This window comes from Streptopelia decaocto (assembly GCF_964273445.1).
Source record: "Streptopelia decaocto genome assembly, chromosome: 7".
In the NCBI taxonomy this organism is placed as follows: domain Eukaryota; kingdom Metazoa; phylum Chordata; class Aves; order Columbiformes; family Columbidae; genus Streptopelia; species Streptopelia decaocto.
In genome coordinates this window covers 26,655,170-26,678,735 of record NC_138661.1, presented here as the reverse complement: position 1 = coordinate 26,678,735, position 23,566 = coordinate 26,655,170, and the positions used below count along the sequence as shown (strand labels likewise).

Sequence of the window (23,566 nt, the reverse complement as noted above, 5' to 3'; positions counted from 1 at the left end):
AGAAACCCGACTTTGCGCCCCAGCCCGCCTCTCCCTGCCGCCTTTCCCCTCCGATTTAATTATTTCCTACCTGAAAAAAAAAAAAAAAATTGATCTCTTTGCCAGGCAGGTCAGAAGCGATCAGCAGGCTGTTGTATATTAAAATGTTTTCGTACTCCTCTCGGCTCCCCCTGCCCTCTACCGACTCACTGTAGATGTGACCTTTGGTATTTCAGCCCACACTCAGCAGTTGAATGGAAACAAGTTGAGCACGTTCACTTCTGATAAACATTATCCTTAAACCACTGGAGACCCGAGCAGAGTAAACGAGCTTTTCCGACAGGACCACATGAGGAACACACATCGAGAAAGGGAAAGAAATCAAATATCCAGGAGATCAGAGGCTGGCTCGGGGGTGGAAGAGTGGGAGAGCGAAGGAGGGGGAGCAGACAGGTTGGAGGACACGGCGGGAGGGAGAAGAAAAGGACACAATTGTGAGCACAACAGGCACAGATGGGGAAAGAAACTACGCGGGCAGCGTGGGAGAGCAGCGCAGGGTCACGCCCGAGCATCCCAGCAAGCCCAGGGGGGTTTCGGGGGAGCCGAGCCGCGTCCATGAGTGGCGTGGTAGGGTTTACAATCAGCCGCGTGCCTGGACACGGCCCCCGGACACGCGCCGCTGGACCGGGCTGGAGCAACAGGAGGGGAAGGAACGCGTGTGCGAGGCGGACGGGGAGACAGGCAGGGACCCGCAGGCAGGGACCCGCAGGCAGGGACCCGCAGGCAGGGACCCGCAGGCAGGGACCCGCAGGCAGGGCCCAGCCAGCGGGAAGTCCAGGCTCTGTCGGGAGCGCAGCCCTGTCGGGAATCCCTCTAGCGACTCTGCTTCTGGAAGAAGTACGTTGCTAATGCGGATCGGAAGTTTTATGGACGCACACCCCCTTGTTTAATTACGTAATTAACCTAATTAAAGGCTGGATCCGGGTCCCATTAATTCAATGCCTCCTGCCTTAAAAATATCCAGCGCAGGTCAGCTCACAACACCGAAAAGGAATCCGGCTTCAGCAAATGTCTTCGGGTATTGCCTGCAAGTATGCCTGCGCAGCGTGCTATCGCATTTGCGCGGGGGTGGGGTGGTGTTAGTGAGGAGGAGGAATCCCCTGTATCAGAGGTAATTTTATCTAGGTTGAAGAAGCACTACAATTTACAAGTGTGATATCCTGAATTAGCAACTCACATTTCTGAAATAAGCACAAAACTGCCACAGAAAAGCTGTTGCCCTGTTTTCCATTCTGTTTATTTATTTAATCCCTGTGGAGAAAACAGAAGTACTCGCCGATATTCGGATCAAGTAAAGAGATAGCTGCGAAAGAATCACGGTCACCCTCATTCCACTGCACAACGTCTGCAACATTCCATTAATTTGTGGGCGATCCCCTGCAACACCGTACTTATTCCTAACTACGTACTTTCATTGGCATATGTTCAGGCTCTGAAATCTAGCTCAATTAATTTGATTTTTTTTTTCTAAAACCAACCAACCAAAAAGACAAATATTTCAATTAAAATAGCATTTATACCATGTTCATATACACCAGCGACATCATATTTTACTCGCTGATATTTCGTGCACTCCGATCACATTATTTATTTTCACGGTTTATTTAATTTACAGAGTTACCTTCGAGACTTTAAGTGAAAACAAACAAACATACAAAATAAAACAAGAAAGAAAAAATCCTCTCCAAAGGAAAAAGAAAACAAATACTTTTTTAGAGCTGGAAACCCATGATGCCTGCGTGCAATACGATGTACGTGGGATGTATGTAAGAGGCACACACATAGGTTCACAGATGAGGATTCGTACACCTAATGCCAAACCAAACACTTCTTCCACATACACAAACACGCCGCGACCCACCACACATACTTTAATTCCTACCAGCTTTGTCTGTTTTTCTTTTAACTGTTAATATGTAGCAGCGTCTTTGATAAAGTTGAAATTAGCTGCGAGGCGTTGACATTTTACAGTTAAACGCTGCGCGATATTTAGTGTGGGGATTAAACCACAAGCGGACCCGATCTTTGATGCCCGGGGAACATGAGGATCCTGATGCCCGGGCGTCTCAAACCCCGTCCCGTCTTTTCCCGCGGCAAGAGAACCTATAGCTGATTTCCCCACCGGTTTGTGATTTCCACAAAAATTGACTCAAATCTCGTCACTCACAGCCTTCTCGTACACCACCGGTGAATATTCGTCAGTGAAAAAGTGCTTTATTACAGTAAGACGACCGTGAACAAGAAGAACTTCTTTTCCGCATTTGCAAAGTCAACGCGGGGACACCGCACGTGTGGCAAGATATCGCTGTGCTCCTGTCAGAGAAGGGAGCAACCGCTCTGCAAGCCCCGACGCCCCCTCCACGGCCCCTTCCTCTAGGAGAAGAGCCAGGAAGGGCGGTGCAGCGGCCCGGCGGGTGCTCTGCCCTGCCCAGCGCTTCCCCCGGCGGTGTGTCCTCACCGTGGCGGCTGCCTGCTCGCCCCCCTGGTCGCGGTCCGAGTGATGCCCCACCGCAGTGCCAGTCCCGCTCAGCGGCGCCCCACCACTAACTGGACTTACCGCCGGGCAGGTACGAAACAGCCATTTCTGTCGTGGCAGGACCCAGGTGCCGAGCCCGCCTGAGAGACAGAGCGGAAGAGCTGCCGGTACAGCGCTGTCCGTCATTTCCCCTGGCCATTAGGAGGGCGGCTGGGCGGCGGGGCCGCCCCCGGGGGGCGGGCTCGGGGCAGCGGTGGGCTGCGGCGCCCTGCCCAGCCCAGCCCTGCCCACGTTGCCCTGAGGTTGAAATGCAGAAGTCAAGGCTCTTTCGTCGGGAAGTAGATTTTCTTGTAGCCTTTTTTCTCTCACGTCCTTGCTACCTACGCGGTGGAAACCAGAGAGCTGCGGGGGCTAGTGCAGCCGGGAGCGCAGGAGGCTGGGAGCCCATCTCCGGGCATAGGTCCCCGTTTGGGATTTAGGGCAGCCCCAGAGGTGTCCTGCTCAGAGGAATGGGTAAGTGGCTGGGAGCTGCAGGAGGGTTCAAGTGCTGTCAAGAGAGGGGGAGCACCCGTGTGTTGTCATGTGCCGCTGCTGCAGCTCCCTTATTGACTTTGCTCGTGTTCCTACAAGTTGTAAGAACACGTTAAGGGTCAGGAGGAGGGAAGAGAGAGAAGCTAATGACTCCTAGGTTTATTATTAATGTTATTAGGCGAGTGCGAGGCAGGATCCCAGCCGAGTGGATGGCTGGAGCCTGTGGCACGTTGTATATTATTTCTGACACAGATCTTAGCAGTTAACATTTTAGCACGTTTGTTTTACAGCCTGGAGTAATTGTGCTGTTAAGCGAGAGGCGCTAACAGCACCAGAAACGGTCTTTAAAAAGTTAATCGCGACTCAAAAGCACCGCGTTGCCCTTCCCTCTCCCAAGATGTAAAAGAATTTCCTCAACTACTTTTCCTTCCTCCCCCTCCCTCACGTCTCCGAAAATGTTTTTATTTTCTTTTTCTTTTCTTCATGTTCCTTCTTCCTGTGGCAATAAAACTGACTTGTCTGTTGGGCGACCCCGTTTTTCATTTCTGGAATGTGATTTTTTGGAATACGCTTGATGCAAGTCTGGCGAGCTCCGACATTTGTTGCCACGTTTGTTTTTATTTTTAGTTTTTTATTTCTCTATTTCTTTTGTTTTCTTTATTACTTCTTTTATTACTTCTTTTTCTTAAAAAAATATTTTTTTTTTTTTAAATTGTGTTTTCAATTTCGGGCACATTCTACTATTATAAAGAAGCGTGCGTGGAGCGGCCGGGGGGTCCCCGAACTGTGACATCTGCCTTGTGATAAGAAGCAGTTCAGACGCCCCCTTCTGAGCCATTCACTGTGCCCGACAGGTGTGTTTGTGTGTTTACTTGCAGAACCTGCCTTTGGGGAAGTGAACCAGCTCGGGGGGGTGTTTGTCAACGGGAGACCCCTGCCCAATGCCATCAGGCTGCGGATTGTGGAACTGGCGCAACTGGGTATCAGGCCGTGTGACATCAGCCGGCAGCTCCGCGTTTCCCACGGCTGTGTCAGCAAAATCCTGGCTCGCTACAACGAGACTGGCTCCATTCTACCGGGGGCTATCGGAGGTAGTAAGCCTCGGGTCACCACCCCCACGGTGGTAAAACATATCCGGACCTACAAACAAAGGGATCCGGGCATCTTCGCCTGGGAGATCCGGGATCGCCTGCTGGCCGATGGCGTGTGTGACAAGTACAACGTGCCGTCGGTCAGCTCCATCAGCCGCATCCTCCGGAACAAAATCGGGAACCTGTCCCAGCAGAGCCACTACGAATCCTACAAGCAGCACCAGCCGCCCCCACAGCCTGCTTTGCCCTACAACCACATCTACTCTTACCCCAGCCCCATCGCTGCTGCAGGAGCCAAGGTGCCAACCCCTCCCGGGGTGCCAGCGATCCCCAGCACCATGGCCATGCCTAGGACGTGGCCGTCCTCCCACTCGGTGACGGACATCCTGGGGATCCGCTCCATCACAGACCAAGGTGAGGAGGGGGACCCGGGGCCGCAGCGGCAGCCAGGCAGTCGGGGCATTTCGGTCTCCTGCTCCTGGGCTCCTTTCACGCCGGGATTCGGAAGGCTGTTTCGTGGTTTGCCTCGGGAAACCTTTCGCGTTTCCCTAGCCCAAGCCGGGCACTGAGTTTACCGGATGATGCCGGAACGCGGGCAGATCGGAGGTGCCGGGATGGGCTGCAGACTGACGAGCAAACCGTACAATATCGGCCGTCACGGATGCTCTTATGACCCGAAACGTGGCGACCACGGCGGGAGGGAACGGCCCGGGGTGCTGTGGCCCCAGGGCGCGCTCAGCCCCGGCCCCGCGGCCGTGCCGGTCCCGGCCGGCGTTCGCTGCGGCCCTCCAGTCACAGGCGCCGCCTTGGCGTTACCGAGAAGTCCTTTTTCTCTAGTTTTCGCAATCAGGCCAAATTTGCTCCGACAGGAAGTTCAAATGTCACCTAATTGCTTTCATTCTGATGCTGTATTTTCCTCTCGAAGCGGTGGTCCAGGAAAACCAAACCTCCAAGATTTGCTGTTTTCCTCTCTTCCACCTTTCTTTTTCTCCTCCTGGAAACTGCGTCGCGCCTCCCAGTCACTCGCTACGCTTTGCCGCAAAGAAAGGGACATATTTTCCATTTCAGACTCTGCCAGTGAGCTAACAGTGAATGTGGTTAAAACAACAGTCTAAAATAACCTTCGCCTACAGCGATCTCTGTGTCCCACTCTCCTCTCTCGATTAACGGAGGTGGGAGGGGGGAGGGTGGGCTGTGATTTCTTGTTTTCATTGGGTTTTAACAGCAACAATCCGGTTCCATCAGCACTTCAAATGCAAATTAGTCCTTTTAGGCATTGCAAAAAAAGTCTTTTTCTTTTCTTAAAAATATGATTTTTTTAAAGCAATACACAAGCACACGTAAGTATGTTTCATTTATATTAATAAATACAAAAACGTCTAAGGTTTTGTCCTTCGCTCTCTACTTCAAACTATCTTCAGATCACACTGGCACGAATAAACGTGTTTCTGAATCGACTTTAACAAATACATCCCTGGTAATCTATGCTCTGTGCTGGGGAGAGGTAGTGTTGGCAGGGAACATAAAAAAGAACGAGAACATTACAATCAAATGAGAATCTGAGGATTTTTTTAGCGAGTTCCTCTTTTATTAACACCACATTGCCAGTCAGGCCGACCTCTGATGGTACTGCTGAGTGCTTCGGTGTCTGCCTGGTCTCCCTCGGACCTCGGAGCTGCACACATCTTTCGGCGATGTAAAATCTCTCCCCTCCCCTTCCCAGCAGAGAGCCAGGGCTGCTGAGCGGCCGATGCCGCAGATGGGGGCTGCTCGCCCTTGATTTATAGGATAAACTGACCTTGCTGACACGGAAAGGAAGCCCCTATTCATGGGAAAGTGTGAGATCAGCAGAAAAGGGCGCTCGCCGAGAGAGCTCAGTTTCTTAAGACAACTTCATATTTGTGCCGTTCCCCAGCCTCGGCGAGGGGCCGAGCGAAGTGGTATCGTGAGGACCCTCATTCTCACAGCGGCTCCGGCGGGACCCGCAGCCTCGCAGGCTCCGATGCGTTTGGGCTCGGAGGAGCCATTCTCTCCCGGGATCCCCAGCGGGGCCCGGGGAATTCACTCGCCTGAAAAACAAACAGCCCGGTATTCCCGTGCCGTGGCTGATGCACGTGTAAAGGATAGGACTTCTTTTTATGCTCTTTCTTCTTCCTCCAGATTTTATTGTATTTTTTTTTTTTCTGGTCCCAAACTCGTGTGAAGTCTGATTAATTTGCAGCCTTGTCGACGTTATTTCTAACAGAGAGTGTCGTTTGTCCTCAGACCCTCACACACAGGCGAGGCGATTCCTGTAAATCTCCTTTAGGAGAACCCGGGGGATGAGTGTCAAGAGGGGCAGCTCCGTCCTGCCGGGAGGGGCAAGTCTGTCCTGGCAGTGCAGGGACGCGGGAACCAGCGACTCAGCCAGATCCGGCCTCGGCTGGCGATCGCTTCCATTAACTGCACAGAGGGAGCTGATTCTTTTTTGCCCCCACCACCCCCGGATCACCCTCTCCAGGGGCTCCCGGGAGGCTCAGCGAGGTGTTGCGGGCGAGGGACAGGTTTCCCCATAGCTCTGCCCCACAGTTCGCGTCCCATGGAGAGAGGGAGCCGTCTCCGGTCCGGAACAAATTGATCTGCATCTCGGCCCCTGCCTCTAACCCACTCTTCCCCCCTGTTTCCCAGCAGTGAGCGAAACCTCGCCTTACCCCAACCCCAAGGTGGAGGAGTGGAGCAGCCTGGGCAGAAACAGCTTCCCCACCCCCGCCCAGCACGCCGTGAACGGGCTGGAGAAGAGCTCCCTGGAGCAAGAGGCCAAGTACAGTCAGGTAAAGATGGAGTGAGGGGAGGGCGGTGATGCACAGGGACCCTGAGCTCGGCCTCGGGTTTCTGGCCGTTGCCCAGTGCTGTCGTTCTTGGTTTCGAGCCGGTGTCGGCCTGCCCTCGGTTTTGGTTTACAAGCGAGTCCGCCAAGAAGGGCGACATCGGGAAAGACCCTGTTTCTCTCCTCCACTCCTCTCCTCTCTCCAATCCCTCCCTCCACACAGCCGCCGCAGCCCCCAGCCCGCCTTTCTCCTGGCCGAGGGGCTCTAGGCTGGCGGAGGGCCGGCGGGGTCCGTGTCCCGCCCGCCTCGGGCTCACGGCGCTGCCCCCGCCGCCGCGGCACAGCCCGCTCAGCAGACACCCGAGAATCGCCGCGCACCGGCCCCCGCCGGCTGCCTGCCCGCCGAGCCGCCCTGCGACCAGACCCCACCGCGCCGCACACAGGGGCTCTGCCCGGCCCCGGACCGTGTGAGCGGGTACGTCCCGCTGCTGTACTTAAAGCCCCGTTTTATCCTGCCCGCAGCGTGCTCTGTAGGCAGGGGAATAATTTGAAAATGAAGTGTAATTGCTTCCTACATTAAGCATTTCTAAACGCTTAAGCAGACTGCGAATTTCCTACGTTTTAATTACAGCACAATATAACTATTACTTAATAAATCTCTGTCTAAATCTTTGTACTTGCTAGTCAAATCTCATGCTCGGAGAAAAGCTATAAAAGACTCAACTCATACTAGTTGGGAAGTCACAGGTTTTGAAAACTTTTTTTTTTTTTTCTGTGCGATGGAAACATCTCAAAATGTATCACAGATTCCTCAGATATATCGACTTTCCTGCCCTTCATTTGTTATGTTTATAACAAAGCCGAGGAAAAAATGTGATCTCTGTTCAGCGTGTTCCCGAAGACAGAGGTTTTGGACATAGCTTTCGAGTTCTGTGTCTAGTTTTGGACTCCATGTCGAGGAGACTTTTGTAGCTTGTGTTTGGTGCTGAGCCAGACCGTTTCAAATTCAAGATATGGGGCGCAAACTGTGGGAATGCTTGCAAAAAGGTGAACGAGGCGGAGTGGGAAATGTCATAGGCCCCAAAGGTGAACAACAACTTCATTTCATATATTGTCTTACAAAAAATATACCACCCTTAATGCTGTCCTATTTGTTTTGTGTTACGTTTTTTTATTAGCCATTATTATTCTGTTCTTTTCACATTACAAATGATATGCACTGTAGTATTGCCATGACTGTACTGTTAAAGATGGAAGTAGATTTAGATTTAGAGTTAATATTCATCCTTCCACAATTTTCTTTAAAAACAAACCAAATGAAGTGTTAGCAGTCTTACTAAAAATTACGGAAATAGCTTGTCATTATTTTGTTAAGAGCAGCCATACCATGGCTGCATTGTCTTAGGTTCCAGACTGGGCCTTCTGCAGAGTATTCTGCCAAAATATTCACAGGACCTGGCCCATAGGCTATAAACAATTGCCTTTGCTGGGGTCTCATTTAACTCAAAAGACGTGTTGAGGAACAATGTTATGTAAATCGGGTTATTCTCAATAATGATGTTGGAAATTAATTTTTATATTTTTTCACTCTTTCAGTATGAATGCTTTCATCTTCATAAGATATCAATGTTCTAATGTCAATAACAATCTTACTTTAAAGTTTTGTTCAACCTGAAAGATCATCTGATAAATGTAATTTAAACATATTTGCTATTTAAAAATGGAGAAAAATGCTTTTAATAAAATGGAATTCATTTATCAAACTACATTGTCCAGAGAGTTTAAAAGGGCAGAAAAGCTAATAAGTATCTGTCCAAAAGGTAATTTTCAGAACTCTGTTCACTAAGAGAAAACACAGAGGAGATTCCTCCTCCTTCCCCATAATAATATGGGTAAATGGAATTTGGCTTTGGAAAGTTCTGATGTATAGACCAGTCTATTCATGTAGTATTCAGACTTGCTTACCAGAGAATTAATTCACCTGTACATTAATTTGCTTAATCTATCACAATTTTACTACCTTGCTAATGTAGAATAAGTTCAGAGAAAGTTCAAGTCAAATAAGGACATGAAAATGTGATTTTTTGCAGTTTTTGCAACATTTTTTTTTTGCCAAAAGATTTGTTCCAAGCAGGTGCAAAATGATTTTTTGAACTGAATTTTTGTTGCATGTAGCACTGACTTACTAGCTGTCTGTTCTCTGAAGCACAATGAGTCTGGGGTGATGGTCTGTGACAGTAAAGTCTCACCGAAAGGCTCTGATGCTCTTAGATCTTTACATAGTGTCTTGCAATGTGTATGGCTTTGGGTGTAAATAGATGAGCAGGGGACAGGAGAGAATACTGGTTCTTTTGTACAGATCTAGCAAAAGAGTATCTGAAATGGTGGAAAATGGGGAAGCCACAGTCATGATTTATGTATCAGAAGGACCACAGTGAAGTAGGCTCTGTCTTTGGATTTCGGGGTAAACGCTGATTTCCTCATCTCCTTTGGGCAAAGCTCATTTCAAAAGCTGGCCCTTAAGAAGGTAGACAGCAGATCTCCCCCTGAGAAGTCACTGTTCTGTAATATTCCAATTTTATGTCTCTATTAGCAAAGTCAGCAGTGCCCGCAAGAGGAGTAGAGCAGCAGGGAACCAAGTGTGCGTGTTTCACTTAGGCTTTCCAATTACACAACAGGAGCAGAAGGAATGTGCTCTGAAGCACATTAACAAAGGATTTTGTGTGAGTACTAGGGAATTCTGCTGTTTCCAACAAATGTCAGTTATGCATTTAGAGCACCAGTAACATTTAAGACACAGATTCACCTGTCCACAGCTTGCAAATAGCTCCAGAGTCAATAGGTGAGTGAAGGACTTGTTCCCCCAGCTTTATTCATGGCAGGTAATACTCTACTTCTCAAGAAATCCCCTGGAAAACTCCCTCTGTATGAAAAAGACCAGAAAAAACAGAGCCCGAAGAACAGAGAGTTCTGTACTTTCAAACTATATTTATTTGATCCCTCCATTTAAATGATACACCTTTGTTTTAATGCATAGGATCCTGTAGGCTTTTTTCAGATGAAACTCTTATTGACCTTGCAGACTAATCAGCCAGCAGCCAATGCTGATTTCTTCAGTGGCTTTGAATGGCTTCATTTCACCCCTGGCCCCACACATCAGTGGGAATTTGGACGGGGTTAGGACTTCACAAAAGAGGCAGGAGGACTGCAGATTTTTGCCTCAGCAATACATAGTCACATTAAATTAATGTGAAATGGAACCTTTGCATGCAGAACATTTTTTATTTTAAGTATTATGAACTTCATAGTGTCTCTGGGGTCTTTATTTGCAATGCTGTTCAGTATTTGGATTTGAGGAGTGGAAAGCTTCACCTGGCAGACTGTGATTCTGTACTGGATGTTCCCCGGGAAATCACAGAGATGCCTTGTCAAGTTTCTATTAATTTTTAATTACCTGATGTCTCAAGTTGTTGTTTATACATAAATAATCGCATTATATTTTCCCAGTACATCATATTCACACATATGTCATACAGCTTTGCAAACAGAGCGACTGTGAATCAGAGAAACTGAAAGGGAAAATAGATTTTTCTAAGAGCTTGACAGTTTTTGGTCATAAATATTTCACACAGAATTCAGTTGCGTGTCAGTATTTCTACCGAGAGGCACATTTAATGTAGTGATGGGGGGGGGATGGTTTCTACAGATAATTATATGTTATTAATACAAAGGATGAATATTTTGAGTATTTTATCCATTATGCAGCTTATACTGACAGCTGCATTAGAAAAAAAAAAATAGCTGGAATTACTGAAATACCAACCCATTTGTACCCTGCATTTGAAACGAAAACATTTAATAAATATGTATCGTATTTAAAATGCAGTTTTCAGTCATCTTATGCTTGTGACTTTCTGGACTAATATCATGGATGTGCAAACTGAAAAAAATTGTGCTCTGTGTTCACACATGTATGAGAATGCAGAAGATCTGACATATGTCTGCACTATTTGTTGGGAGGCAAATAGTTTTGTAAATATTTTTTTTTTTTTTTTTCAGAATTATTTGCTGCATGCATTGCAGGAAGCAGGTGTGCACATTGCCAAAGGGAGCTGATGCTCATTAACAGGAAAAAGCTTGTAACTGGGGGGGTCTAAGAGCAAGCAGTTACTGCAAGCTCACTCCTGGAAAGGGTACGTTATTTGGAGGCCTGATCCCAAACCCACCAGAGATGCTGGGAACACTCCTCCTGATTCAAAGAGTCTTGCAAACATGGTTTGAGTGAAATCTTGCTCTGATGTATTGGGCAGACCTCAAAGTATCAAGTGCTTCATTCACCTAGTGTCTCAGCAGAACTTCAGCAACTGTTAGTGGCTTGACTTTTTGGCTTTGCTGTGGTAGCAATTCCCTGTCCTTCGGTTGATTCTGATTAGGGGTCATGAGCTCCATGTGCTTACAACACACAAAGGAAAGGCTCTATTTTAGGGCAAGTGATTACAAATAATTGTGGGTGCAATTCTGGACAATTATTTGCACAGAGAATATAGGCAATGTAAACATTTAGTTCCTCATCTTTGATTGTAGATGAACAATGAACTGTATATGAGGTGGCTAAAGCGTCTGTAATTGTTTTTATCTGCAGTCCTTAGAACCCACAACATACAGTAACTTCTTTGAGAATAAGATGAAAAGGTAACCTTAAATGTTATGGTCAATTACATCACCCTCTTACACAGATTCTTTATTGAAAAAATTAATTAGCAGATTACTTATTTGTCACTTTATATTCCAAATCAGGATTCAGGCAGTTGGATTCATGCTATGGGTCTGTGCAAAATCAATTGATGATTAAGGTCCAGACCTCCTGCTCCTCACTCACACCTGGGGAGGGGGTTTAGGAATTGAGGAGAGGTGCTTACTGGTTTTCTTGCCATAGTACCTAGCAGAATTGTTAGCAGAGTTCCTGTCTGGTGCAGAGATTTGGACCTTGGCTTGGAGACTGTTTGGTTCTGTGTCACTCTCATTAGGATCTCCAGATCAGTGCCTGTTATTAAAATACTGTCATTAAGAAGGCTTGCTCGAGGTCTAGGCATCCATATCATTGCATGTTGTGGGTGAGGGGCATGAGCTGATCCCACTACATGCACCCGATTCCTTCCCAGGTGATCTGGATGGCACCCCATTCGAACCCCATTTGTGAGACCTGCCTCTTACTGGCCACCTGCTTCCACGGCCAAAACACAGTGCCCTGCCCACCAACCCACATGGCTTCAGGGCATTCCACCTGGATGAAACTAATAAAGAAAGTCAGAGAGGTGAGTGAATGGTCTAATGACACTCAAACTGCACTTGGAGCACCCTCTGCTCAAAGGGTCTCAGCCCACCAGGAACTCTGCTGCGACCAACAGGACCATGGATGGAAAAGAAAGAGTGGTGGGATATACCATTCACAGCCAAGGAGCAGAGTGCCAGGGGCAGGGGGATTAGATAGGACTTGAACTGTTCAGTGTTCTGCTGCTTGTAGTAGAGTGGGAAGCAGATAAAGATTGTGTGGTGTGTTTGAATTTGTCTGTTGTGGCAATTTATCAGCTCTTAGGAATTGTCTACATACCTAGTCATAATGATGGTCATTCAATAATCGAGGGGCTGTGATTTCACCCTCATTAACTTACCAGCTTCCTAGTAATTGCCTCTGCATCATCAGAAGTTTGTTAGACAAAGGGCACCAGTGTTTAGGCTCTCCCTGAAGAGGACAAAGTGGGGACTCTACCAGTTTGACCCCACCTTTGTCCAGCTTCTAGCCATTAGAATCCCTTTCATGTTGCTGTGTCCTTAACGTCTACTTCTTCCAACCTCGGTTTCATTTAAATAACGCCATATTGAAATTACAATCTATTGTTAAATCTATTATATACAGAGGACATTTTTCTTTGAACATTTTGCTAATACATTATAGTTTTAACCATCAGCATAGAAAGAACAAATGTTTATTCCTTTTGGTGTATTTGCTTGTTTAATGTCCATGGGTGCCCTGCCTGACTTCAGATTTTGCCAAAATACCAAGATGGAATTATTGTGCAAATCTATTCTAAAACAGTGGGAATCTGTTATTAGCTCCTACTCAAGGGAGTTTGCTTATATGGCATGCGTTTGTTTTATTTTTTTTTCCCCCGAACTTTCGTTTTCGTCTTGTAAGCACAGTATATCTGTCTAAGGAAGAATCAAACTGTGTCTTTGTCATCAAAATTAAGCTTTGTGCTCACAGCAAACAGAATTTGTTTTCACTCCACTTTGAGGTAGTTCAGTTCCAAGGCTTGTTAAATAATAGAATATATCCCAAGGTCCAGCACCTTCACTGGAAAGGCAGTGACTCCCATTTATATAGTCCTTCCTAAACTGGAGTATGAATGGGAAGCAACCATTCAGTGAATGTACAGACCTTGCACAATAAACTATGTTTGGGAGACATTTTAGGTAGACATATTAGCGTGTGCCATACGTGGTAGATCTCACGTCACTGTGAAAGCCATCTAAATCCATCCCTCTTCTGAAGCAGCATTAGAAACTCCTTTTCCCTCGGAGTGCACTTAGGTTTTACAATCACCTCTGTCCACCTTGACTCCATCATGCCTTTTTCTCCTACCTCTTTTCCTCGGTTGTTTTTGTAGTGGATTCCTCAGTCTCTGAGAAAGAGTTTTTTATTTTTACTTTTGTTTCTGCTATAGTTTGTTTTGCAAAAGATATAAAATGCCCCTGGCCCCCTTAGGAAAGCATCAGTGGTGGTGTTTAAATTCAAACTACTATTACTGTTTCCAAGACCCGGTTTTTATTTCCCTGAAGAGGCCGAGATTTAAAATTTGATAAGAAAATACAATTAAGAGTGATCTTGATGCATGTCGCAACTGTAGTTAAAACACTCAATTGATATTATCTGAATTCTGTATTATTCAGTGCAGCTGGGGATGCCTGTAAGTAAAGGAAACAACTCTAAGTTAATAAAAAAGCACACTAAATGCGGGGAATGAGATTTGTTCATTATTAAGGGAATGAACATTATTTTAGAAGGAAGTGGTGTAATTTTCTCATGCATTATGTTGTAATGCATTGAATTCACCAACAGGAGAAATAGATTTAAAGAAAATGTCATATTTGTAAGAGACACCATATAGGATTGGGTAACTAATTACGTTTGGAATCTTAAAGCACTGAAGCATGCAAATAATTCTGTTTTAATTGTGACTTCGACTAAAACACCAACATTGTTTTGTACAGCTTACAGTGAAAGAGAAATACTGTAATTCCCCATTCTTGAAAGGTCTCTCTCCATTTTTCAAAGCTCAACCTTCTGGGAATTAACCCAGCTCAGCTGTGCAACAGACTGACTGTAAAGCCCTTGCGTTATTTTAAAAGTGCCTCAATTCCAATGTATTACCGCTTTCCAGTCTTTCTTGAAAATAGGCATATGTTTCAAAGTAATAGCCTACCTAGAAAATGTTCCCCCTTTTGTTCATGTTTTTTGGATGTCAAATTTATTTAATGACAATGTCCTCATTTTTTAAAATCTGCCCTATTCTCTTGCAGTGAAATAAATAGAAAATGTAAGTGGGACTATATTCAATAAGAGAAGTTTATTCAACCAAGAATATAGATATAGCGTCTAATGTGAGCTGTGAAAAGATTTTTACAATAAATTTTTCCAACACTATAAAAAGACAGGAAACACTGGTTTGTAGGGTTATCTCTGACTAGCTTATTCACATTCACCTTGCCATCTTAGTAATTTTATTACCTTTTTCCCATGTAATTTTCCCATGTAATTTTCCCCATTGATGCTGTGGCATTGACTAGCAGCTTCAGAATTTAGTTCTGATTTAGTTAACTACAAAATATTATTTAAGGTTATACATTTTAAAACCTTAAAATAAACATAGGTGTATTACTTACAGCTTTAGGTAATACCATTTTCCTAAATTAGATTTCCATTACAGGCATGCTGCTGCTGTTTCACTTGGAAAATTTGTTTACTCTTCCCTTGGGATCCCATATGCTGGTTTGATTTATAAATCTTACTTAACCTCCAATTAAAATGGGAGATTTAGCATGTTTGCTTCCTTTATGTGTGGAGTTTGTGTTTGATTGCTCCTAGTCTTGTTGCCATAACCTTTTTGACTCATTATGTGCATGTCACTAAGAACGTGAGATATCCTCTGGGTTTTTAAGGTAATTTGTTCTTCTGATTGAAGGACTAGATATACAGCTCTGCTCCCTGCTATGCTTTTGCCTTTCTATGGAAAAAATGACTTCTCCAGTAGCTACTTTGTGATTATGTTTTCAGGACGTTCAGAAAAGATTCAGTGTTTCTAGAAATTGTTTAATTTTTTCATTTTGAAAAATGGGCAGCGAGACAGTGTCTGTCTGCAGAGCTAGAGTAGTGCCCCTGAAGCTAAAGCTACTGCCAGCACTCCACTTGGCTGGGGAGCTGCTGCTCTGCATCAGATGGTTGTGACGCCTCTGCGGATTTGTTTTGTTTGCTCTCAGGGGAAGGCTCCATGCTGGAGGATCAAGGCAATGCGCTGAGCTTGCTGATCCAAGGACAGGAAGGCTTCATTCCATCCAAGTCAGTGTTAGAATTGAGAAATACAAATGAAACAGCAACCTTATTCAGCAGAGGTGTGTTCCCCAAGTCTTGATGCAGGCTGAATTGCTGAATCCAGAAGGGGATTTTGGGCTGAGTCAGTGTCCAGGCTCATGAGGGCTGCTGAATTAGGTAACTCGAGCTTGAAGCCCATGTTGTTTCTCCAGAAACACTTTATTTTTTTTTTTTTTTCCATAGACATCTAAAATACTTATACAAAACATACACTCTTAGTCTATGCAATAAATTATCTATGTATAAAACATTGTAACAATTACATTACAATGGGCAGATGATTCAAATAATTGGAAATAATAACTTTAAAACAAGAAGAATCATTTACATTCTTTTGGAAACTTACTTTAGAGTTAGACTGTAAAACTGAGGTGGCATTCACCTGTGACATCAAATCTGTCTTGTTTGTATTCATATAAATCTGAAATGAGATAATTTACACTCTTGCTATTAGTGACAACTAACATAAATGCAGGTCTGTGATTTTTGAATGCTATGACTCTGGGTCATTTTCTAAAACATTAAGAAGGCACATGGGAATGTATCACAGGAGGTGGCCTAATTTGGATACTGAGACAACACATGTCAAGCAAGCAAAAAGCAGAGAAGAAAAAGTAGAGAACGTGATGAAACAAAACAAAATAAATAAATTAATTACAATATAGAATTTGGATTTATACCATGATGTCTGAAAGTGGAATGTATCGTGTGCTTCTCTTGTATTAACAAGACCAAGGCAGAAAAAAAAAAGATGCGGGTAGTTCATCTGATGTGGATTGATTGGAAAATTTGTCTGGAAAGCTTGTGTCCTGTCTCTCCTTACAATGCAGAAGAAAGGGACTGAAGCTGTATGAGACATTATAACAGTATAATCTTCATCACAGAAATCAAGGGGTGTGTGTGAGTTATCTCTGGTTTGGAGAGGAGCTGTTCTGACTTTTAGGAGCCCAAACAGCTAGTGGAAATTACTTGTTTCAAAGACAATCCCACATAAGCTTGGTTCTAGGGTTGCTTCTCATTAGCCCATGCCCTGTGTGTCACAAATCCCAAGCAATCTGAAAACAATGACAACAAAAGTAATCTCTAGTTAGTATTGTACCTAAAATGTCTAAAACTGAAAATTCCCTCAGTTAAAACTACTGAACCCATCTCCTTCGGTGGTGAACATACATGCAGTTCATTTGTTTCAGCAGCATCATTTATTGTGACCTAAAGCAAGATTTTATGCCCACTTTGGCTTTCAATTCTGTCCTGGATATTCCCTTCACTGGCACTGGTGCCTATCGACAGTAACTCAGCAGAGAGGCACCAGACCCAACTTGGGATCCTGACCCAGCAACTCTTGTTTTGCAGGTATCTTTGCGAGAAAATTTTTGGCTGAATTTGCAAATCGGTGGGAGGTTGTGTTCTAGGTTTGGAACAAAGCTTTAAAATTTGGAAATATTATTCCATCAGTTGTCTCAAAGCATTGATAGAAGCAGTAATTCAGAGTAAATATTTCTCTTCTTGTAGAAGTTGTACAGTAGGCGCTTTCAAACAGGAACCCTTATCATTTGCAGACCAGAGGTTCTTGTTCAGTTAGAACTACATGTTTGTTTGTTTGTTTTAAAAAATTAGATTTCCCTTGAAAAGCAATGGTTTAAATTAAGAAAAAAAATATTTATAAAACTTAAAAACCAGGTTCAAGAAGCTCTGCACTTAAAACAAGTTCTAAGGGTTTTAAAAATCCATAAACACCACAGGGTTCTTGCTCTTCTAATTATGAATGTTTAGATTTTGGTGTTCATTTCCTCTGATTGAAATACTGCAGGATGAATTATTCATCCAGTATATACAGGGTCATGGAACTTAATCTCCTCCATTTATTTTAAGTGAATGTCATGTTTGTAAAAAGTGCCAGATTGACAGACAAGATTCAACCCTTCTGATAACCTACATATTGTACCTAAAGCTGTTTAGAAGTAAAAACTCTTGTGGTTAAAATTATTGGGTCAAGTCCTTCACTGATGAAAGTCACAGATGAAAATAAGTGGGGTTTTCTTTTTTTTTGTTTTTTTTTTTTTTTTTTTTTTTGTTTAGTAACATAGTTTTAAATCACATAAGGTGAGGTTTTCTCTACCCCCTCAGCTTTAAAATTGGGCCAGATTAGACCTCCGGCTGCTTTGTGAGCATGGCTCAAACCTTCCCTGAAGCAGAGTCATGCGCTGTGCTGGGACACTCCTTAGCCATCCCAGCGCTGCCTTCTTAGCTGAAGGCATCTGCTGGCATCCACATCATAATGGTTTTGAGCAGTAAAGGTTTGCGGCACTGGAACTAAAATGGGAATGATTCATTTATTCAGCGACAATAGCTTTCCAGCATTGCTGGCCTCTGACAGGTCCAAACTGGTGGTCTCTGCACAACTATCTCCACATCCTGCCCTCAGTAGTTAGGATAAGGTCTTTCTCACATTAAAACCAGTAGACACTATAAAAACATCAGTTATTTCAGTTGCAACTTACCTGAAACTATGGGGTAGGGGGTAAAAGGGTTGTTCTGTCTGTTATAAATCAGGATAGGCATTCTTTCCAATTAAGCTTCTGAAAAAAATGTAAAAAGTTTAGTTAAGTCCCATCTGTTTTGTGAATAACAACCCAAGTAGCAACTTCATTGTAATTTGGTAACAAACTAGGGCTTCTCCAACAATTGTAATTCAGAGACTTGCATTTTACTTTGTGCCATAAGACCATACCAAGGAAGGCCACACAATGATAAACAGAAGTAGGGGAACATATATGTGATTGGATTAAATATTCATCAATAATGTCTGAGTTAATGTGAGCTGCTCAGGAGCTCAGGTTTGCCCCAAATCATGCAAAGAGATCAGTCTCTGGTCCCTGAGAAGTCCTTGGCAGCTTTATCTGTAGGAGCTGCAGGAGATCAGGACATGGGCTCAAGAATCAGTGGACCAACAAAGAGGTGGCTTGTTGGCACTTTGCCTGGCACAGATCTAGCCTGTGCCCACTAGCACAGTGCCAGCCACTGTCCCAGGGTGGGGTCAGGCAGGGCATAGCCAAGGCACCCTGCCCAAAAGGCTGCATGAATGAGGCCACCCTGTTTCTTGCAGAAGAGAGGTGAGCCATAGGGCTGGGTATCGCATGACACTGCTCATCCTCAGGGCTGAAGAACTGGCTGTGGTCTAATTTATTTACATGCACAGACACAGTCATCAGCTCCAGGGATTTTGTTTGCTTGGACACCGCATTGGACATACATAGCAGGAAGACATTTTTTGAGGACCGAAATTTGCCTTTCTCTACTCAAATACTCTTCACCTCTGATGGTGGGGTGGAGAGAGGTGCTTGGCAAAGTGATTTCTTCAAGCAGTATTTTGCCTTGGCACAATGCAGCACTATGAACAGCTTTGAAAGATGCATTTACAGTCTTATTCTTCCTTGGATGAGATGTTGTTATAGCATCTGCCTTTTCAAAAAGAGTTTTAAAAGGAAGTGCCAGTGGCTGGAGAGCATCCTACAGCATGGCAGTCTGTACAGCATATGGGAAGCATTTTCTCTTCTTCTTTGTGGCAAACAAGGACTTTCTTTTCCCAGAGCCACACATGGTAGAGGGGAGCAAGTGACAACACAGGAGGTTGGAGGGACATATGCCTCCTCTGCAGACTTAGGAAGAATCCTTTCAAAACCACAGTCCAGGCTTCATGGGACATGAGGAATCCTACTTAAAATGGGTCTTCAAGGCACATCCTTGATTCTGCTTGGTACCAGCCTGCTTGGGAGTGAGCCAGCCTGGCGGGAGCAGGGTGGCCTCACAGAACCCAAAATCCCTCTTCTGAGCCTCAGAGGCTGGAGGTTTGGCTGCCCCGTGCTGCCACAGCAGCTATGAGGCTCTTCAGGGACTTGCTCCAAGTCTTTTCCCCTCCCAGCATCCTTTCAGGTTTTCTGTAATTCTCTGTGCAGGATCCCTTTGGGTTGTGGCTCTTGATGTCTCAGTGTTACAGCCTGGGTCTAATGGATCTAGTGCCTCTGTGAAAAGTTTTTTGTTGTTGTTAGGAAAAAAAAAGAGAGGTACTCTTTTCTTGTTTCACGTTCTTCTGAAAAGAACTTTGTGCACTGGAAGAGGCTGGGAGCTTAGAGAACAGCAGCTTCTTAGGACCTCTCACGCTTTTTACTTTCCATTAAATTCAGTGAAATAATTTTCCATGTGATTCAAGAAGTGTACTTATTTACAGTGCATTATTAGAAGGTTTGTATTAATCAGTATTGTTGCGAACACTGATATTTAGCTGAGGGTAAAGTGTAATTCTGTGACACAGTAGGGGACATGTAATTGGAGTTGAAGGTTAGGTCACATATTTGGATTTTCAAAAGAATAGGCAAGTTCAGCTTCAACAAAGTGTTTATGGATTTGGAATGACAATTAGGTTGCTGCTGCAGCTGTATGTTTTGTACTAATTAATATACCTATTGGAGATTTGTGGCTAGGATCCTGTCACTGCCTCCTGCTGTTTTAGATTGCCGTCCATGTTTATATTGACTCCAGGAGGATTACTACTTGGTTTCTCTAGTGGCAGTGACAGGATGGCCCAGCCAGCAGAACTGTGAGTTACACTCATGAGTCTGAGACCAGATCAGTGTTGATTATTGAGGTAAATACTGGAAAGTTAGGCAGTTGCACTCCAGACAGGAACTGAACAAGTGAAATGTTAACATCATGTGAAGTTTTAGGAGAAATGATAGTCTGTTTCATTTCTTAACTCTGCACTATCCAGATTATGTCCAGTTCTACCAGATGATTAAAAATGCCAGATGCTACTTGATTTGCTGAATTGATACCTGTACTTTCATAGTCAGATAGGAAATATTTCTGTGAAAAAATACCATCTCAAATCCTAAAACATAAACACTACACACATCAAAACTTAAGCAAGACAAAAATCTTGGTTTGTACCTGTTCTACTGAAGAAGCATTTACAGGGTGTGAAATAAACTACCAAACACTTTTTATTTAAATAAGGAGTCATTAATTGTGAAATCCTACTCTGGCAGACTGAAGGACTCTCCCTTCTCTATTTAAATAGAAACCCTTCTCCCCAGCCTACGGAAGGACCTAGGAAAATAGCTCGCAGGAAAGGACCCAGCCCTGCAATTGTTTTGTGCACAGAAGCTCTATTGAAACCAGGAGAAGCTATGAGCAAAGAACATTTGCAAGTTTATATCCCAAGTACCTAGAAAACACATTTTTAAAAGACATCATCAGTAATTATAATACTATAGTTCTGACTCATGCTCTGAGCAAACAGTTACCAAACAGTTTAAGATGTTCACACCCCTCGTTGCTTGTTACCTCTGCTTCACAGAGTATTTCTTTGTGATCCATGCCTGTGCCTGCCCACAGCATCTCAGGGCTGAGCCCACCCTCTTTCGAGGCTGGGGTAGGGGAGGTGCTGGGATGGGTCCATCTCTCCTGCCACTGATATGGTGGCGGTCACTACACGCCCAGCTTAAACTGCCACAGCACTACCTGACAGGGCCCAGCCACAATGGCAAACATCCTATGCAAAATTTGGGAAAGATGGGTAAATATTGCAGCCCACCTGCTCCAACCCGTAGGACTTATTGCCAAGAGGATGAAGGTGCTCACTGAGAAAGAGATGGGACAAACTCATCACAAATACCTCCAGCAGTATCTCTCAAGTGTAATGATTAGATGCAACCAAGGGCTTAATGAGTCCTTGAGAAACAGCTTGCTGGAAGAACGGAAGCCATATGGAGGGGGCTTGGTGGTTCCTGCTCTGCTCTCGGTGTGTGTTGCGTAAACATCTGCTGCTGGTCCCTGTCTGGGGCAGGCTTCTGGGTGAGATGTGTGGGGCTGTTGTGGGGTAGCTGGTCTTAAAAGCAAAGAACAAGGGGCCACTGCACTCCTGAAATCCAAGGGAGTGGTTATCGGTGGCTCTCTGGGTGTCCCCACTGGCCCCGGTTCTTGTACAAAGCCCCAGCAGCGTCTGAGGGCAACTTCTTTTATGTCAGATCTGCTGTGTCTTACCCTCTTAGAAACCTTTTTCCCTTTCCTTTCAGGCACCCAATGGCCTCCCTGCTGTCGGCAGTTTTGTGTCAGCACCAGCCATGCCTCCCTATGCCACACCAGCCCAAGTGTCACCTTACATGACGTACAGCGCTGCACCGTCTGGCTACATGGCCAGCCACGGCTGGCAACATGCTGGAGGCACCCCACTGTCCCCTCACAGCTGTGACATCCCAGCCTCGCTGGCGTTCAAGGGTATGCAGACGGCCAGGGAGGGCAGCCACTCGGTCACAGCCTCCACTCTCTGATGCAGGAGCTGGTCCAGGACCAACAGGAACAAGCTGGCTGGTCGTCCCCTGAACCTGGCTCATGGACCAATCTCTTTGTGCCGCTGACACCTGGCATTTCTCCTCATGACTTCTCTCCTGTAAGGCTTTTGGGATTTAAAGAGCTGAAGACAACATCAGAAACTGAGAAGTGTGGTGTTGCGCTCTTTAAGTGAAGACCTTGCGTCCCTCGAAGGGCTCATGGAGCCTTGTCCCACGCTCTCCTGGTCAAACCACATGTATTTATTCTTAATCATGACAGACTTTCTAAATGTGCAATTGTTATTAAGATTTGTGTAAAAATTAATAAAGAAAAATCACCACAGAAAATTCTGCTATGCCTCACATCAGCCAATGTGGCTAAATAGGAGTTTGCCCATTGCCTAGAGAATATCCCTTTCATCGATGAGATTATACAATACACTATTAAGATATCACTTTTGGTTGTTTTGTTGAGTTTTGTTCATCAAATATAGAACCAAGGTAATAGGTGGCTCTCAGATTCTCTGGCATGTTGCCATCATCAGGCAGTAGTAATACCTTTGTGTTTTTATCCATTTGTAAATATAGGCTTTTGGCAGCATTTGTTCTCACTTTCCAGCTCATTTATTTCTATTTTTTTTTTTTTTTTTTTTTTTAGGTTAAAAAGGTGACTTTCTAGCTATTTTCTGTGACTTTCTGTGGTGAGTTCATAGCCTCAGGTGATGAGGTTTAGGTATATTTTTTTCGTGTTTTTGTGCCTACAGTGGGAACTTCGACATCTCATGCAATACAGTTATGTCCTCAGCAGAAGACTCAAAGGCAGAAATCCAGCCAAATAAATCTCCCCAGCTATATTCAGCCTCCCAGATTAATGAAAAACCATATTTGTGTCAAGTGTGCAAACAGAAATGCAAACTGAAAACTATGGAGGAAACTGCCATTAGTGTGCAATTTGTGCAGAGATGCTTACAAACCCATGTCTGTCGACAAACCCACTGAGAAACAGAATAACACACCGAGAAACAGAATTGTACCATCATTGTTGGCTCCTTTGTGTCCAGCATTTTCAACGCCAAGACTATGTTGTAATTTTTTTAAGAAGTTGTCTTTAGTTTCTGCTTTAACAATTGTGAAAATATGGCTTTTGGTAAAGTTTACATTGTTGTTCTGAAGCTGTTTTTTCCCTTATAGGTGTACTGGTGGCGGTGCTACAAACACAGATATTATTTAATATTAACAAGTTCCCTTTCTACATTTCTATATCCAGTGGCAAGTAATCTATGCCAGTTATTTTGCTTTAAACTTTAATCCCAAGAGAGCTAACGTTCTGATCTTTGAAAATTTACCTGCTTTCCTTGGGCAATAATAAAGTTCCAACTGTTATTCCAGAATGCTTTCTACACACTGTAGGTATGTTCAGAATATGAACATGGAAAAAAAATTAAGCCTGGCGTGACATTTCATATCCTTCATAGAATATTAATATATTGTGTATTTTTAGAAATGTTGTGCAATAATTTAAATTACACTAGACATAGTTAAAGCAGAGGAGAAAAATTAATTCTTCAAATATTTATCTATCTGCATGAAACATCCATTCAGTGGGAAGGTAAAATACAGTCCCTTATTAAAACAGAGTTGTCT

At 44.4% G+C, this 23,566-nt stretch overlaps 1 protein-coding gene across 1 annotated transcript; it reads left to right on the top strand.

Annotated features, from left to right (window-relative positions):
- Nucleotides 1–3,024: 3,024 nt before the first annotated feature.
- PAX9 (paired box 9) lies at nucleotides 3,025–23,287 on the top strand (the record flags this gene model as incomplete). Its single annotated transcript, XM_082058363.1, has 5 exons — nucleotides 3,025–3,028; nucleotides 3,925–4,551; nucleotides 6,808–6,947; nucleotides 12,106–12,258; nucleotides 21,668–23,287. The coding sequence occupies 5 exons, from the start codon at nucleotides 3,025–3,027 to the stop codon at nucleotides 21,920–21,922; spliced, it is 1,179 nt and encodes a 392-aa protein (XP_081914489.1). The 3' UTR covers nucleotides 21,923–23,287.
- Nucleotides 23,288–23,566: the final 279 nt, after the last annotated feature.